The sequence below is a fragment of the Micropterus dolomieu genome, linkage group LG16, assembly GCF_021292245.1.
Source record: "Micropterus dolomieu isolate WLL.071019.BEF.003 ecotype Adirondacks linkage group LG16, ASM2129224v1, whole genome shotgun sequence".
Classification (NCBI taxonomy): domain Eukaryota; kingdom Metazoa; phylum Chordata; class Actinopteri; order Centrarchiformes; family Centrarchidae; genus Micropterus; species Micropterus dolomieu.
Genome location: NC_060165.1, coordinates 17,401,568 through 17,419,266, shown reverse-complemented (window position 1 = coordinate 17,419,266; position 17,699 = coordinate 17,401,568). Strand labels below are relative to the sequence as shown.

The window sequence follows — 17,699 nt, the reverse complement described above, 5'->3', positions numbered from 1 at the left end:
CCAGCAGCAGCAGGCTCCTCCCCAGCTGCCTGCCATGGTTGATGATCAGGTTGACTCTTTGGTCATGTCCTGCCATCCTTATACTGTCTTCAGTATGCTTCAGTATGATGCTGAAATTAAATATTGTGTATTTTTGCTCAAGGGATCATTTTTCGTTTTTTTTTAAAAGTATGTTTATTCAGATACTCCCTAGAATGGAGTAGACGCCTTGAAATTTGCAGACAGTCCCTTACATACACAGATCCCGGCTGTCCAATCAGAGCAGAGGAAGTTTTGTTTCCGGGAATGTTTGGTGATGTGGCTATGCTCTGACATCCATCCGAGGAAATATATCAAATAAAAAGCAGACACATTTACCTGCGAAACACTCGTACAGGTGAGTTAAAGGTCCCGTCTTTTCAGAAATGCACCACTGACTGGGCTGCACAGCCGAGCTGTCATGCACGAAGGAGAAAAAGTCAGCGAAGATGGTTTTAAAGAAGCTGCCCTTGTTTATTGCGAGTGATCAGCGTTAGCAAGCTAAAATAGCCTTAGCTAACTTACTGTATCGTGGAAAGTACAGTCAGGGTAAACACCGGATGTGTTCACGCCACCGTTTCTTAATCTTAAAATGCGTCTACTGCTTTTTGAAGGCGTCGCTGTTCATCCGCTTGGAAAGTTTGTCGTCCATTTTCGCGTTAGCTAGGTATAATCTTTGCTGTTCACAAAAGAGTGACGCAGCCGCAGTGGAGTGTCCGGCAAGTTCGGGAAAAGTCGACTCCGTCCGGTCGTGCTCGCAGAAAATGGGCTGGGGGTGTCTGCCAATGTGTTGCTTCGGACGTGGTGGTGGAAAGTACAATAATATTTAACACAGTTTCTCAAAATATGAGTCTGTGTGAGCCCAGTTAGTACAGTTTATTTATTTATACACGATTGTGCAAATCTGTATGGGTTTTTTTTAAAAGCCCCAAAAATCCTAAATTCTGTAACTATACACATATAATAAAATTTATTACATAATTACACAATTACATTTTGCCTTGCCTATTTTGTTTTGGGTTTCGAAATTTAATGCAACTAACAATTATTTTAATTACTGGTTAATATACAACTTTTATCTTCAATTAATTGATTCATCGAAAGAAAAAGAGCAAATGCTCACAGTTAAGACGCTGAAGATATTCATCATCATTCATCATCATTCATCATCAGTGTCAGGCCGCACTTCAAACTGTTCTCGGCAAAGACATAGTATAAGAGCAAGTGCACATATCCTACGCTATATACTGTGCATTACAAGCACAACATAAACTTCAGGCTGCATTTATGCTACTATAAATAAAATAAAAAATTTGCTAGCAGCTGAAATTATAATGAAGCTAAATATGGATGGAGAGAGTTTAAACAGCAGAAATGTTTTGAAAAGAAAGTGTAACATTTCCACCGTTTTATCTGTGGCAAACAGGAAAGGCAAGCCAGGTGCAGCAAAGATATGATTTAAATGTCAGACATTACTGATGCTAGTTTTTCCCCCCTCTCTTAGAGTGCCATCTTTATGTTCAGCCGTCTGGCCACGGTCCTCCAGGAGCTCTCTGGAGAGGAGGGCCCAGATGGAGACCCACAGGTGAGAGAGCAACACATAAATAATAACAAATTATAATGAAGAGTATTGCCAACTGTGTCCCAAGCTGTTAAATATGTATTTGTATATTTTATGTGTAGTCCAATTTCCAATTTCTCCAGAGCTTTTTAGCCTCTGTTTGGAGCAAGCATTAAAAAGGAGGATGATATATGTCGGCTTGTCTCTCATCTTTCTTAAGGCATCTTATCTGTACACAGCTACAGCTGTGTCTTTTATTCCATATTTGCAAGTTATGGAAGAATGTAATGCAGATATAAAAAAATGCATGTCTGTGCATTGAAGAAGACCTTTTCTCTCCTATATTAAAGAGTTACTCAAGCGATTTAGTTTGTCACAGTAGGGGGCACTCAAAAGAGAATAAATGGTCAAAAGTGAAGCAGCAGAGGCCGAGATATCCTAACTTCTAGTTCCTAGTATGAGGCATCTTAAAAATGCTCTATCCTCCGTTTCCCATGATGCAGCTTTGTAGAATCTTTCATTAATACTTTAGCAATGCAATCTAGTAATGTTGTTGGACTCACAACGGATGGATTAAAATGGAAGCAACAGAACCAGACACATTTCTTTTTTTTAATCTCATGTCAAAATCTGGCACCTATATTACGCACAGTGCACCTCGACTGCAAACAGTTCGGTTGGAGATTCAGGTGTGTTATGCTTGTATCAGCTAATGTGGCCTCAAGCATAGATCTGGTGACGTAATGTCTTTTTACCACCACACCTATCGATTTGTTTTCATTTTCAAACTTGTAGTCTTCGGACCCAGCTGACGCTGACTCAAATGACATTCTCAGAGGCAAGTTATCAGATTTCATGCAGCTCTTTTGGAGCCACAAACCGCTTTATACAACTTTAAATGCCCTCATCGTCCACACTATAGCCCAAACTGAAAATGACCCAAATGACAGCCTCAGAGTTTATTTCTCAGACTTAACAAAGCTAAATCAGAGCCATATAGGACATTACATAGCTGTTTTTACAGGTTCAGCTGCTGCTCCACTTCACAGCCATGACGTTATCTGTTTCCTTGAACAGGGCATGCTGGTGCCTCAGCTCCCTGCCGGTGAGGGCCAGTCTCCAGTGGAGGCTGAGGTACCTGAGGAGGCCATGGAGAGACTGGCTCACCTGGAACAACTGGTGGTCCAGCTGAAGGAGCTCATCCGTGAAAAAGACACCCACCTCACCCAAAAGGACACTGAGCTGGCTCACAAAGATGCACAGCTCAAGGTGTGTGTGTGTGTGCACTCCAAAAGGCAGATCACTGTATTCATTATGCCAGTGTGTTTTACGACTGTGCACCAATGCTTTTTTAAAAATCCGCAGAATGAGAAAGAAGAAGCTGAGGCTCGCTTTACCAAACTCAAACTGCAGGCCAAAGCCAAGATGGCCTCCCTCAACAAACAGATAACTGATTTGAAAGGACAAGGAGCAGCAACTGTAAGTTTAAATGAGGAAAACTAGTCTGTGTTGTGCTTGTAGGATTTTTACAAATCATCCTCCAGTTGCCTTTTACAACAACTATCTTAGACAGGCTAAGATATGCCTCATTCAGAACCACAAACTAACAACAAAGCTCAAACACTTTAGTTTGTATCTGACTTGAACATCTTTGTCTACAGCAGAGTCCAGACAGCTCTTTCACAGGAGCTGGGGCTGCAGTCGAGGAAGAGCTCCAAGAACTGAAAAACAAGTTGAGTGAGGAGGAAGCCAAGAGCAGAGAGCTTCAGGAACGACTCCAGACCACAGAACAGCTCCTGCAAGAGAAGGAATCTGCCCATGCTGAACAGGTGACATAGCTTTAATTAATTAATGATTAATTATTTTAAATTTCACCAGAAGCTCTTTCCGACTGAATTATTGTGTTTTTGTTTTCAGTTGCGGAAACTGCAGGTTGTGGTCTGTGAGAAGGATGTGCGTTTCCAGGAACAGATCCAGAAACATGAAGAAGAGCTGCTGAGGGCCACAGCACAGTCTCAGAATGCCAGCGAGCTTCAGCAGGTATAAAATCCAGTAGTTCTAAAAATACAGTACAGTGATTATTGATTAATCTGCTGATTATTACCTTGATTGATTGGATTCTCCATAAAATGGTAGAAAATAGTCAAAACAAGAAAATATTCACTTTTTCAAAACCACCTGAAGCTGTAGCATTTTTGCTCAAAAGTTTACAGTTTACGCAGATAAAGGTTTTCTTTATTAATTAATCAGTTACTTGACTGATTATTTCATTTACATTATATTAGATTTTATTCATTTAGCTGACACTTTTATTTATTGGTGGACGTGTCACAGTGGGGTGTTGAACCCAAAGGCATGCGTCTTATTCACTGCACCATCACCACCCACGCTTTCATCTCTAGATGGTTGTTTTTAAACAGTACAGACACATCAAGTAATAGAATGAAGAGAAATGTTAATGTCACTGTTCTGTAAAGAAATGTAGTTCAGTCAGTTTTATCTGTATAGCCCAAAATCACAGATGTGTCTCAGAGGGCTTTACATTCTGTACAACATACAGCGCCTTCTGTCCTTGGACCCTCAATTCAGATAAGAAAAAACAGCGCATGGGAGAAGTTTGCCTTCAGGGTTTTCTGGGAAAAGGCTTTTTGCCCTTTTTTCAGTAAACATAACCAAGTAGTAAGACTTTCTGGCAGAAAGCCCTGATGGCAAACTGCTCCCATGTGTGAAAAGACTCCACAAAAATTTGGAAAGAAGTAGGAAAGCAGGTCCAAACATAATCAGTGAAAAAAAAATTAAATCAGAAAAAGAGCAGATGATGACACTTCAAATATACATTTGCCCTTTAAACTATCATATGGTCTCTTTTCTTTCTCCTAGACCCTGCAAACAGCACAGAGGCGTTGTGAGGAGCTTGAGGAGGCCTTAAACTCTCGGTCCCAAGTGCTGGAAATGCTACAGCAGGAAGTGAGCAGTGCTGATCAGCAAAAACAGGTACAGATCATGTTGGACTGGATGCCACTTGTGCAGCCACGTATTGTATGATGATTTAGAGACTGTACACATATTGGCAGATATTTACAGACGCTTCACGTGTAATGAATACTGCTGCTGCTTGATGAAAAGAAAACTATTCAAACAAACACACGCCCTAGTTGACATGTCATTAGTATGCATTGTTGGCTGAGCCACACAACACACACCCACTTATATCCTCCTCCTTCTCTGAATCATTCTCTGCTCAGATCTTGACTGCTCAGTTCCGGCAGATGGAGCAGGAGTTGGCCCAGGCCGTCAAGCAGAGGGAGGAGGAGAGGCAGCAGTGGGCCGAACAGGCCAGCAGGGCCGATGCGGAACTCGCAGCCCTCCGAACCAGCCTGGAGGTTTTGGAAAGAAAGAGCACGGAGGTGGCGAGGCAAGAGAGCGAGCTGGTCTCCCTGAGGGAGGCGGAGCATGTTAGTCAAGAGGCTCTGGAGAAGGAGAAGGTGGAAGTTGCCAGATTGGAGCGAGAACTGGCTCTGATGAAAGAGGCTGAGCTCGCAGCCGTCCAAGCGAGCCGTGATGCCTCAGAGAGAGACAGAGCGGAAATAGTCCGGCTTGAAAGTGAACTTGCGTCTATGAGAGAGGAAGTTGACCGCGCCAGCAAGGACGCCACAGAGAAGTCAGAAGTGGATAAACTAGAGCGAGAATATGAAGATGTCCAGAAGAAGGGTGAGATCCTGTCTGAAGTTTGGAGACACCTACGTTCTCTGGCTCTCGAAGATGTGCAAGCAGAAGAGGAAAGCACCTTTCCTGCTGACCTTTCCCTGTTCCTGGACACTGTGCAGTGTATTGAGACACAACTGACAAGGCTGAAAGAAGAACGCAGTGAGAGTGAGGGGCACTGTGCTGAGCTCACCCACACCATGGAAACCCTACGGGGTAAGAAAATGAATCTGGTTGTATCTGTTTATGGAATTCACTGTGTTAATGTCAAACTTTGAGGGTTTGGTAAAGTTCTGAAATTTTAATATGAATCTCTGATTTTCAGAACAACTAGACCAAACACAAGAGGAAACCACTGCTAAGATACAACAGCTGGAGCAGCAAATTTTAACGGTCAGTGCTAAAAACCCAGTCACACCTGGTATTACCATACATTATCTAGTACCTGATCTACAGGCTTTTGCAATTACATCCGGTATTAAAATACGTTCTCATAATCTCGATTCTGCCTGCCATGTGATCTGATCTCAATATGTAAATAAGCTAAGCAGAGCTAGTGGACTTATATGGTGCATCCCAGGTCAAGGTAAGCAATGCCATGGACTGCTGTTATTTGTTTTGAAACCACTTCAGGGAAGACTTTTTGACTTTTTTTGCCGGGCCTCTTAACCAAGCAGGAAGAGGAGGAGTTATATAATCTTTAAACTTGCTAGGTGGGTTTTCTTTCTGAGGAATGTGGTCATGCTGTAAAGATTTCATTCACATCTGGCTGAGATTCAATCATGGGGAATTTTTTATGCATTTACGCACTGCATTAACATGCATTTTTCCTTACCCAGATAACAAAACCAGATACGGGTCACATAAACGCAAAGTTTAAATAAGGTCTTAAACACAGAGCGCTTAAAAAAATAAAAAAATAAAAGAAGCAAGTTTTGATGATCATTACCAACTTGACACCAAATGTAAGCAGCTTGTTTTACTTAAGATGTATACTTCAAAAGAACATCATAAATAAGCTCTGTGATACTCTGTAAGCTTTATCATCTCTGTGAAGCTGAGTTTCTTGCTGTCTTTGCAAAGACTTTCTTTTAAGCTACATCTCTGTGTATATGATGAAAAAAGGTGTTGAAGTGGAAGATATGAGACTGCAAGCTTAGTATAAGATGAGGTATAAGAAGTTAAAGTAGTTATATCCACAAAGTTGGACAACCGTGTCATGTGTACTTTCCCCTTTCATTAAAATAAAGTTTAAAAAGCTTCTATTTTGAGAGTAGAGCAGTCTGATTGGTCTTGGTCCGGGGACATAACTGGTGTCTGGCCAGGTGATGTAAGTCAGTCTCAGACAGGACAGAAGCAGGGTCATAGACGGACAATACTTCTACTCAGTGTGAGGGAGTGTGTCTAATCCCTTCTGCACTGATCCACTGTTATGAGTGACTTACATGACCTTCACTTCAAGCTACAGCCGTATATGCTACTGAGATAGATTTAAATAGAGCAATCATAGAGGCCTTATAGAACATTTAAAAACTCCTTATACAAGACATTTTCTCTAGATAAATGGTGAAAAAGATCAAAAAGTTTAAGTCCTGCCAGTTTTCATTTCTTGTTTTTCTCTGTTGCAGATGTCTGAAAGAGATGATGTGACTGAACCATCAGCAGAGGATTCATCCAAAGCTAAAAAAGGTACATAAACTGGATTTGTTGGTGCTCTCTCCCAAAATAAATTATTTATTTGGAAACAGAATCAAAAACAATGGTCAAGATCATAAAAGGAATCCGTTTACCTTTTTATGCAGAGTTCTTATGTACAAGCTACTAATGTGTAGCAATAAGGACTAAACTGGAGCCATAATATGACACTAGTGTGAGGCAGTGATGGAATATAAATAAAGATATTTAATTGAGTATTATTTATATTTAAGCACAAATTTGAGGTACTTGAGCATTAACATTATATGCTTTATACTTCTACTCCGCTTCTACTTCTACTCCATTTTAGAGGGAAATATTGTACTTTTTACTCCACTACATTTATTTAACAGCTTTAATTACATTGTTAATACACAATAAAATCAACAAATAAACTATTTCAGCTCTAATGCACCATAATAATTGGATTAATCTAAAAGCAAATTGTCAAATGATTCATTGATTATCAAAATAGTTGCAGATAAATTTAATAAGTAGTTTTTATAGCACAAATGCAAACCGTTAATTGGTTCCAGCTTCTCACTTTTTGATTTTCTCTTTTTTTTTTATCATTGTAAAGTAAATATTTTTTGTTTGTGGACAAAACAAGATAATGGATAATTAAAATATTTGTTAGCTGCAATACATTAAGCAACATGGCAGTTTACAGTAGATAAAATGATCCCCACCTTTATCAACTGTGACTTTAAACTGATCCTTACGCATGGATGCATCAATTATTATAATCTAGTTATATGCTACATATGTTGTTCCAAAATTAGCAAATCAGCATAATGAATACTTTTACTCTTTGATACAAAAAAACTGTGGACCCATTTAATGTCATTTATGTTATTATAATCATTTAATAATATAATTAAAGTTAAATGAGTGTGAGTCTTTATTTTAATTGTACCACATTTATCTTTACCTTAACCTTTCTCCTAAAAATCATTCTGGGCACTGTGAAGTTGTATATTTTAGGTCTAGGTTTACAAAGTCAAACTTAGAATACATTGGAATAGAGGTTTTTTTTGTTAAGTATTAATTTTGTAAAGGACAAGCTAACCATATGAACTATGAACAGTAATGTATCCAGTCAGTACCCTTGTTTGTTCTTAGATGGGGCTCTTTAACTTGATCCAGAGTTGTTGCTGATTATGCAAAGTAATTGTTAAAACGATATGTATTTCCTACTGAAAAATAAGTTGTGTTTTTCTAATTACTTCCACAGTGCTCATACTGGAACTGGAGCAGCAGCTACTACAAAAAGACAATGAGCTGGCTGCCTTGCAGGAGTCCCTAAGAAAGGCTAAAGATCACAGCTCCAGTGGGGTCGCATCATGTGAAAACTACGATCAGAGTCAAGATGCCAGTCCAGCGCCCCATGACAGTTCAGTAGCCCTTCCTGACTGCATGGAAGATACACAAGAAGAGGAGACCACCTTAGTTGCTGAGGACACCTCAGTCTTTTCCATTTCTGCTGATAATGAGAGTAGCCCAGAGCTTATTGGACACCAGTCTGAATCCCCAGTAGAATCCAAAGGGACCTCCTCAGATGAGATGGTGAACAGTAGTGATTCAGAGGTGGCCCACAGCAGCTGGACTCTCCTGGAAGCTGTGAATCAAGATGGAGGCCTCCTGGAAGCTGTGAATCAAGATGGAGGACAGGAGTGGCCGTCCATCCTGCAGGACTTTGGCCAGCTACAGCTGCAGTCATGGGAGGAGACGAGCATGGAGCAGGAAACCTCCACAGTTCAAGTTGAGTCATCTTCTGTCATCATCCGAGAGACAGTACAAGTTCATCTAACTCAGCAGAGTTCGTCCACAGACGGTAACATGCCCTCTGGCCAGGTCTTTGCTCAGGCCTTAGCTGAGGAACTTCAAAAGAGGTACAGTGAGCTTTTGGCTGAGCTTCAGAGGCTCAGGGAGGCAGCTGCAGAGTCACAAGAGAAAATCAAGATCCTGGAAGAAGACACACAGTCCCTTACTGCTGCCAAAGAAGAGGCTGAGTCCCAGTCCAATAGTTTTGCAGAGCAACTCAAGTCAGCCAGAGAGGAGTTGGACAAGCTTTCCCAGCAAAGCAGCTCTGGGATGGAGAAACGTAGTGTTGAAATGCAGCTTCTAGAAGGACAGATAGACATTTTAAGCACTGAAAGTAAAGTTAAGGAAGAGAAGATCCAGGCCTTGCAGACAGATCTGGAAATTGCCCACCAAGCTTCCTCTGAGCAGGAGGGGCAGGCCAAGATGCTGAGTGCTCAGCTGGAGGAAAGAGAGCTCCTCTCCTCTGAGCTTGAAAGGAGGCTTCAAGATATGGAAAACAGCATGTTGGAATACTCTCAGACTTCACAGCTCAACAAAGACATGTTGTCACAGAAGGACTCTGAGATTATTGAGCTACAGCTCTATCTCAGCCAAAAAGAGCAAGAGATGATGGCGCTCATTGACAGTATGTCAGCTAAACTCCTCCAAGCAGAAGAAGAGAAGTTCCAGACACACTGTGAAGTCAATAAATTGAAGGAGCAGATAGTGGAACTTGAGAAAGTCAGAAATGAGACGCAGAAAGTAAGTGATGAAGACTCCGCTGCTCATGGAGATGATGAACTTGCTAGTTTGCGAAAGGAGAAAGGAGTGCTGGAAACCCAACTGACAAACACAAAGAAGAAGTTGCAGGCTGCACTTGTGCAACGCAAAGAGCTTATGAAGAAGGTTGCCGATTTTGAGGTAGAAGCAAAGAAATGGAAAGGGCGAGATCAGACAGCAAAGGGAGAAGCTCCTGCAGACATTCCAGAGGTAGAGCAATCTAGAGGACATGAGATTCAGGAAATGGAGGCTAGACTTGTCGAACTCAAGCAAGCTATAAGATCCAAAGAAGAGGCTGTTCAGAGTCTTGAGCAGAAAATTAGCCAACAGGATCAAGTTCTAACTGAGACGCTTGCTCTGAATAAAAAGCTAAGTGAAGAAGCTGAAAATGCTCAGCAGGCATCAGACACTTCTGAAACAGCTGTGTTCCGATCCCAAGTGGCCTCTCTTGAAGCAGAGTGTGAAACCCTTCATAAGAAAGTTCAGGAGGCCCAAGAATCTCGCAAGGAAACCATCCGCAAGGCAAAAGAGAAAGATAGGCACCACCGTGAACAGCTGAAGCAGCAGAAAGAAGAATACAGTGAGCTTATGGAACGTTTTGAGGCGCAGAACGGCGAGCAAGAAATTCTTCTGACTAAACTGAGAGAATTAGAAGTAAAGGTCAGCACTGAACGAGAAGATCTACGTCCCCAAGAGGACAGGGCACTGGCTGAAAATTTGGAAAAGCAAGCAGCAGGTGATTGGGTCCAGGAGGATTGGGTGGATTTTGCAACATCTGAGGCTGATTCATCACAACCTCAATCCAGTGATCCAGTTCAGCATCCTGCAGAGCAGTCTGATGTCTTTTCTGCACAAATGGAGGAATCTCTGAAAGCTCTCAGAGGAGAGGTCCAAACTGTGCGGATGTCTAACACAGAGCTAGAGAAGCAGCTGCAAGAAACCCAGGCCAGTTTGTCGCTGAAGGATGCTGAATTATTGGAATTAGGCAAAGAGCTACAAGCACTAAGAGAAAAGGAAAGACAGATTGATGCACTCTCAGAGGAAATTAAGGATCTTAGAGAAAAGCATCACCAAGCCGAGTCTTATACTGAAACCCTGAAAGCAGAGATGGAAACTGCAGCCAAAGCAGCATCTGCAGATGCTACATCCTCCATTACAACTCTTCAGGCTGAAGTGGATGACTTCAAGCAGTTCCTTGACAAGAAGAACCATGAAATCATTGAGCTAAGTCAGCAGCTTAGCGAGCAGAACTCTCTCATACACTCAATGCAGGACACAGTGTCTCAGAAGGATCAACTAATAACTTCTTTACAGGAAGAACTGAAGGCTGAGCAAGAAAAAACCCAAAGGTTAGAGGTTGAGGTTCCACAGAAGCAAGAGGAAGAAAAAGACAGCGAGGCAAAGATCCAGCAGCTTCAACGGAAGCTTCAGGCTGCTCTGATCTCTCGCAAAGAGGCCTTAAAAGAAAGCAAAACCACAAAGGAACAACTAGCCTCAACTGAGAAGCTCATAGCCGAACTTCAGCAGAAAATGGAGTCAGCAGAAGATGAGCTGGAGAAGCTAAGAGCGGAAAGAGTTAAACTGATTGATGAGGTCGACCGGACATTACTGGAAAACCAAAGCCTAGGGTCGTCCTGTGAGAGCCTCAAACTGGCCATGGAGGGCATACTGAATGAGAAAGATGCCTGTAAGAGAGAAGTGGAGCTGGCGAAAGAAGAGTCTGCCAGAACAGGCAGAGAATGGGAGGAAAAGGTTCAAGCCATGAAGGATGAGTACGAGACTCTGCTCAAGTCATATGAAAACGTGAGTGATGAGGCAGAGCGAGTAAGGCGAGTCCTGGAAGCTGCCAGGCAGGAGAGACAGGAGCTCGCAGCCAGGGTGAGGACACACGAGGCTGCGAGGCAGGAAGCTGAAAGACAGGCGGAGGAGGCACAGAAAGAGGTGGATACAGTGAAAGACAAAATGAGAAAATTTGCTAAAACAAAGCAGCAGAAAATACTGGAGTTAGAGGAGGAGAATGAGAGACTTAGAGAGATGCAGGAAAAGACCGGAATAAAACGAGAGGGCATGGCTCTCAAAGGTGAGGTTGAGAGACTTCAAGAAGAGCTGGGGGCTTTGAAAGCCAAGTTGAACGCTACAGTGGCAGAAAGAGACTCTTTCGGGCAGCAGATTGAAGAGTTGAGGGAACAACTTGCCCACACAGGAAACCAAGAGGACAATGTAATTCAGCCTACTCTGCTTAGCTCTGCAGCTGTTGTAGAAGAGGTTGTCACTGCCCAGCAGTCCGACATAATCATGACCAGATCAGAGCCTGTTGAGAGTCATTATGATGAAAAAGAAATAACTTTAACTCCAGAGGAAGCACCAGCTGAGCAAATAACTGCAGTGTACGTGCCAGAAACAAATTTACAACCTACTGAGGAAAAAGAAAAAGCAGAAATGACTAAAAGTGTTCAAGTTTTATTAGAGGATAAAATGAGGGAGATGGAGGCAGCTGTTAATGCAGAGAGGGCACTGTGGCAGGAACAGGAGGCTGAACTCAAAGCTCAGCTGGCCTCTCTTGAGCGAGATCTTCAGGAGAGTAAAGAGAAGGAGAACCTTATCGCTTCTCTAGAGAAGTGCCTCCAAGAGAGCAAAGAGAGAGAAACGAGCCTGATTGAAGACAGTTCAAAGAGGGAAGCCCAGTTCAAAGAGCTCCTCAGAAGCCTTGAAACTGAGAAAGATAACCTGGAGGAGCGTCTCATGAACCAGTTGGCTCAGCTGAATGGGAGCATCGCTGGCTATCAGCAGGAGATGGCAGACAACCGCGAGCACCTTACTGAACTGCAGCGGGAGGTGGAAAGGTTAGAGAGGGAGCGAGCCGAACTCGAAGCCCAGGCTCGGAGTGAGAGGGACCGGGCCGCCAGGCTGGAAGAGGACATGAGGCAAGCCCAGAGGGAAAGAGCTGAAGCTGAAGCAGAGTCTGGTAAGCAGAGGGAGCTGGAGCAACAGCTGAGGTCTGCTCAGAGGGTCAAAGAAGGCAGTCAGAGCAGAGTGCGTCAGCTGGAAGAACTGCTGAGGGAGAAGCAGCTGGAGGTCCGTCAGCTGCAGAAGGACTGCATCCACTACCAGGAGAGGATCAGTGAACTGGGTAGGGAAGCTAAAGCGCTGCAGCTAGGCCATGATGAGCTCCACCACAAACTAGAACAATCCCAACTCGAGACTTCCAAAACTATAGAAGACCTGAGAAGGACTGAAGCGGAGTTGGCTAGCTGCACATCCCAGCTGGAAGAGGCCCAGAAGCAGGCAAGCAAGGCTTTAGCTGAGAAAACAGCCTTTGAAGAAAATGCCAAACAGAAAGAAACCTTAATGAAAGCTGAGGCAGAGCAAACCCTCGACTCTGTGAGATTCAGACTGGGGGCCGAACTGAAGGAGATGGAGCTGAGACTGGAAGATGCGTACAGCGAAAGGGAAAAGGAAGAGGAAGCCACTCTGGAGGCCAGAGAAATAGCAGAAGGAGCCGAGAGACGAGCCCAGGAGATGCAAGCTCGTCTGGACGAGTCTCTGGCCAGGTTAGCTGCCTTCTCACGCTGCATGTCCTCACTGCAAGACGACCGGGACAGAGTTTTGGATGAGACCCGACAATGGGAGACTCGCTTTAATGATGCTCTGCAGGGTAAGGAGGCTGAAGTTCGCGAGGCTGAAACACGGGCCAAGGAACTGGCAGAACAGCTTCAGAGAGAATCTGCCCTGAAAGAGGAACTTCAGCTTTCAGTGGAAAGGTAAATCTATCTCTCTGTATTTTTCTTATTTCCTCGGATTATGTTCTGCTTCTTAAATTCACATTTTACATTACAAACTCACATTTTTTTATTTTCAGATTAGAGAAAGCAAACAAAGATTTGCAGCTGAGACTGAAAGAGGAGGAAAAGAAATTCACAGAGAGCCAGGCTGCCCTAGAGGAGGAGAAGAGCAAGCTTCAGCGAACTACAGCTGAGCTGCAGTCTGTACAGGGTGAAGCCCAAGCCCTGAAAAATGAGCTGGAGAGTCTCCATCAGAGGGCCAGAGCTCTAGAGGAGGCTGTAGGCCGGCTGCAGGGTGAACTCAACCAGGCCAGGACTAAGCTGAGTGAGAGGGAGGCAGAGGAGAGGCGGCTGTGTTTGAACGTGGAGCAACTAGAAACAGACCTGCGGTCCTCTAAGGCCTTAACAGAGAGTCTTCAGACTGAGTTAAATGAGAAGGAAAGGAGAGAAATGGAAATGCTCGGGGAGAAGGAGCAAGCTGTTGCTGAGGTATTACCATATTTTCATCTACAGTACATACTATATGCTCATGGATGTTTCCTGAGAAATCAGTTTGCAGCCATTACATATTCTTAACAAATGTTTCGCCATTCATGTGTGTTTCATTTCCCAGGGTGCAGAGGAGGCTAGAAAGGAGGCTGATAGCAGGGCACGAGAAGCTGAGGAGGAGCTGGAGCAAAGAAGAGGGGAAGTGCGGGATTTGGAAGAAAAACTGCGAAAGGCAGAGGAAGAGAGCAACAACAGAAAAGCCAGACTAGACTCTTTCATGAAGGCCATGGGGTCCTTGCAGGATGACAGAGACAGAGTCCTCAACATGTACAAACAGCTGGAGGAGAAACACCTGCAGGTAAGGCACAAAAACCTAAAGCTTATAGTAGGTGTGGAGCTTCTTTTAATAGCCAATATAATATTTGTATTGTGTCCAAGGTGATGATGGAGAAGGACGGTCTGATCCAAGAGGCAGCAGGGGAGAACAACAGCCTGAAGGAAGAGCTGCGCTCTCTGCTAGTCCAGAGAGACGACCTGTATGCTGAAAAGGGCAAGCTGTCCGCTCAGCTTCACGGCTACCGTGAAGAACTTAACCAAGTCCTGAGCATGAAAGACTCCCAACACAAAAAACTTCTGACAGCTCAGCAACAGCGTATTGCCTCCCTGGAAAGAAAACGTGAGGAATTAGAATGTCAGTTAAAGAGTGTTAGCAGAGCCAGAGAGACAGAAGTAGAAGCAGGCAGAGTGGAAAGGGAGACTCTTAGCCAGGCTGTTGACCATACGACAGCATCACAGGTGATAGATGCTCCCGGTGCAGAGGTTGAGAAGCTTAGGGAACAGCTACAAGCAGCGAGAGAACAAGTGGAGGCGTTGGAGGAGAGCCTACTGAAGGACAGACAAGAGCAAGAGAGCAAGAGCAAAGAGCTAGCTGAGCTGCAATGGGAGGGAGGTGTGATGCGTACAGAGTCAGAGAGCGCTCAGGAGAGGGTGGCAGAGCTGGCCCGAGACTTGCTGGCTGTCGAACAGAAGCTGCTAGAGGAGAGAGAAGTGACGGCACAACTGAGGGCAGAGAACCAGGCATTCTCAAAAGCCATGGCCTCTCTCCAGGACAGCCGGGACCAGGCAGTAAACAAGGCCCAGGAAGTGAGCCTGAAGCTGGAAGAGATGAGCAAGGCAGGTGGCCACGTAGCACACAGCAGCCAAGGAGGCTCCGCTGGAGAAGTGTGGGGGCTGAAGAATGCACTACAGGCCCTGCAGAATGACAGGGAAAGACTGGTGAGTAACTTGTCTGACAATAAATGTAAATATTTTAGTCATAAACACACAGATATACCAACTCTCCAGACAAAATGATCAATAATGATGTGGCTATTTTGCTCATTTTTATTGACATCTATAGTATTTCAGCATTTTATTTGTCTTGCCTTCTCAGCTGGAGCAGATTCAAACACAGATGTCTGAGATCAATAAGCAGAAGTCCGAGCTGGCTCGACTCGGAGCAGGAGAGCTGATTAAAGTCAGCCAGGAGCTGTTTGAGGAGAAAAAGCAGAATGAAGACATGCTGGGTGTCATAATGCAGCTAGAGAATGTGGTGGAAATGGGCAAGCAGGAAATAGAAACTCTCAGGTGAGGCACCAGAGCCAGGGGGCCTGGGATAATAACTCAGACCACGTACACTTAAAGCATTTTGTTTAAATATTTTTCTGTTTACACTGTTCTTTCTTTTTTTGAACACTGAACACTCTACCTTTTCTCTGTGTTCCGTTCTCTCTTTTGTGCTGTCGAGGACAGCACTGCATCTGCACACCCATATAAGCATTTTTTTTTTATATATCTAATATCTCGTATTCCGTATTCCTATTTTGTTCTACAGTGTACTGTGAAATGACAATAAAGAAATCTTGAATCTTACATGCGCTGACTGAACGCTGTGTTGATGCCAATGTGCATGCAACCTATCGTGTGATAACAGACAGAAATCATACCATCAGGTTAAAAGCAGACGGGGGGGGACTGATGGTCTACGGTTCTGAGGGACTTGGCTGACCCGTGTTGTTTTCTATTTGATTTGCCTATTCCATTTAGCATTTTGAACACTGGCCAATCAGCTTGCAGGTCAACAGGAATTTCCGGGTTCTCACGATGGCCATTCCGGGTCTGCACAGAGCTAGCGTATTGTCATCATAGCCACAGTTTTAACAAAGAAAAATGGCACAAAAAGCCTCTTATTTAATGCCAATTTATGTCTCTAATGTTTCTTAGACTGGAGCGTATTGACTGGATGGCTCAAGCAGAGCAGCTGAAGCAGCAGACCCTCGCCACACTCTCAGAGAGGGAGCAACAACTGCGGCACCTCACCGCTAAGCTGGAGGAATCCCGCGCTCATAAGCCCAAACTTCAGCAGGAACACTATCAAAGAGAGGTAGGGGTCTAAACCTTTGCTTGTGCTCCTGACTGAAGAATGTATTATGTGGATATTGGCAGTGCTAATATCCCACCTTTTGAGTGGTTTCCAACCTTTTTGGCTTGTTACCCCTTAATATGAGTCCAAGTCTACTCCTGAGCCCTCATCACAGGTTAGGGATGTGAGTTGTAAACAAAGAGGGATTTTTCTATCCTCAGATTGTTTAATTCAAAGAATTTTTAGAGGCCTGAAGCATTAAAAACTATCCAGGATTTCACAAAAAACAAAGCATATACCACTTATGCTTTTAATCTTGGTGTCATTCTCTTTCTTTTAGTTCCACATCTCATACCACATATGAAATGAAAATTGAACCTTAAGTAGTGTTAGAAATACTTTACTTTGATCCAAAGCTGTTCAGAGTCTGTATTGTCTTGCAATAGGCATAATAGAAATAGAATAGAATGTTTGGGACACCTGACCCTGTGGATTTGTGTGACATGCCAGATGTCTGCTCTCCTAAACCAATTTAATTGGGCAAAAGTAAAGGTCATATTTAGACACAGAGCTTTATAATGAGTGCGAAAAGGTTGAAAGTCCGTTCACACCCGGATGTCAGCTTGTGTTTATGTCCTGTAAAGGAAGAAACTATTGAACTGAACTCTGATCATCTTTTGAACTTAAATTGCTTTCTATTTTTGCAAATGGTAAAGTGTTGGTGAAGAAGTTAAGACTATTCATCTTGCCCAGTCCTGAGCTGTTTTTTATTTTTTTTTAATCTCCAACATGTCATTATCTTCTCACAGAGCACAGAGGAGGTAGACAGTGCTCCAGGGGCCCCACAGGAGCGTAGCAGCCTGCAAGACAGTCACACCTACACAACTGAGGTCAAAGAGCTTCAGAGAAGGTATAGTATGGGTTAAATCTTACCAGGAAAAAAAAGTGTGTTTTAAAAAGTGGTACGATAAAATATACAGATTTAATTGATTTTGAACTCTTTTACATCAGGCTGGATGAAGAGATGCAGCAGAGGGTTGCTGCTGAGGAGCAGCTAATGGCCACACAGGATCGACTTAAACGGTATGAAAATATAAAGCACTATTTTTATATTAACAATAGATTAATAATCCAATGAAAATGGTGGCTTGTAGAGATGAACCCCCAAAGAGTTATCACATGACCTTTTAAGCATCTTTCAGCTCATTGTTGTGTCTGCCACATTTTTACTCTCATAAAAGCCATTTCCAAGCATCTAGCTTTAGTAAAAACGTTTTGATGAACCCACTGTATGCTACAGACACTCAAAGTTAGCGACTAGCTTCTGAACATAGTGTAGGTGGATGTGTGCATTAAATAATCCACTGTTTGCTAACAAGTATCCATTTTAAAGGTGATTTTATATATATATATATATATATATATATATATATATATATATATATATATATATAAATATATAATG

At 43.2% G+C, this 17,699-nt stretch overlaps 1 protein-coding gene across 2 annotated transcripts in view; it reads left to right on the top strand.

Annotated features, from left to right (window-relative positions):
• Positions 1-259: 259 nt before the first annotated feature.
• Positions 260-17,699, top strand: part of golgb1 (golgin B1) — a 20,735-nt gene continuing 3,295 nt past the window's right edge. The window contains exons 1-18 of one of the 2 annotated variants that reach the window (XM_046071699.1): positions 260-376; positions 1,523-1,603; positions 2,657-2,848; positions 2,945-3,058; positions 3,244-3,408; positions 3,497-3,619; positions 4,460-4,573; positions 4,825-5,500; positions 5,610-5,677; positions 6,913-6,973; positions 8,214-13,323; positions 13,422-13,833; positions 13,958-14,191; positions 14,272-15,108; positions 15,266-15,459; positions 16,096-16,255; positions 17,044-17,144; positions 17,246-17,317. In XM_046071699.1, coding sequence (XP_045927655.1) covers positions 1,535-1,603; positions 2,657-2,848; positions 2,945-3,058; positions 3,244-3,408; positions 3,497-3,619; positions 4,460-4,573; positions 4,825-5,500; positions 5,610-5,677; positions 6,913-6,973; positions 8,214-13,323; positions 13,422-13,833; positions 13,958-14,191; positions 14,272-15,108; positions 15,266-15,459; positions 16,096-16,255; positions 17,044-17,144; positions 17,246-17,317 — 8,702 coding nt within the window. In that variant the 5' untranslated portion in view covers positions 260-376; positions 1,523-1,534. Of the gene's footprint in view, positions 377-1,522; positions 1,604-2,656; positions 2,849-2,944; positions 3,059-3,240; positions 3,409-3,496; positions 3,620-4,459; positions 4,574-4,824; positions 5,501-5,609; positions 5,678-6,912; positions 6,974-8,213; positions 13,324-13,421; positions 13,834-13,957; positions 14,192-14,271; positions 15,109-15,265; positions 15,460-16,095; positions 16,256-17,043; positions 17,145-17,245; positions 17,318-17,699 lie in introns of both variants that reach the window. The other variant, XM_046071698.1, reaches the window with a different exon arrangement.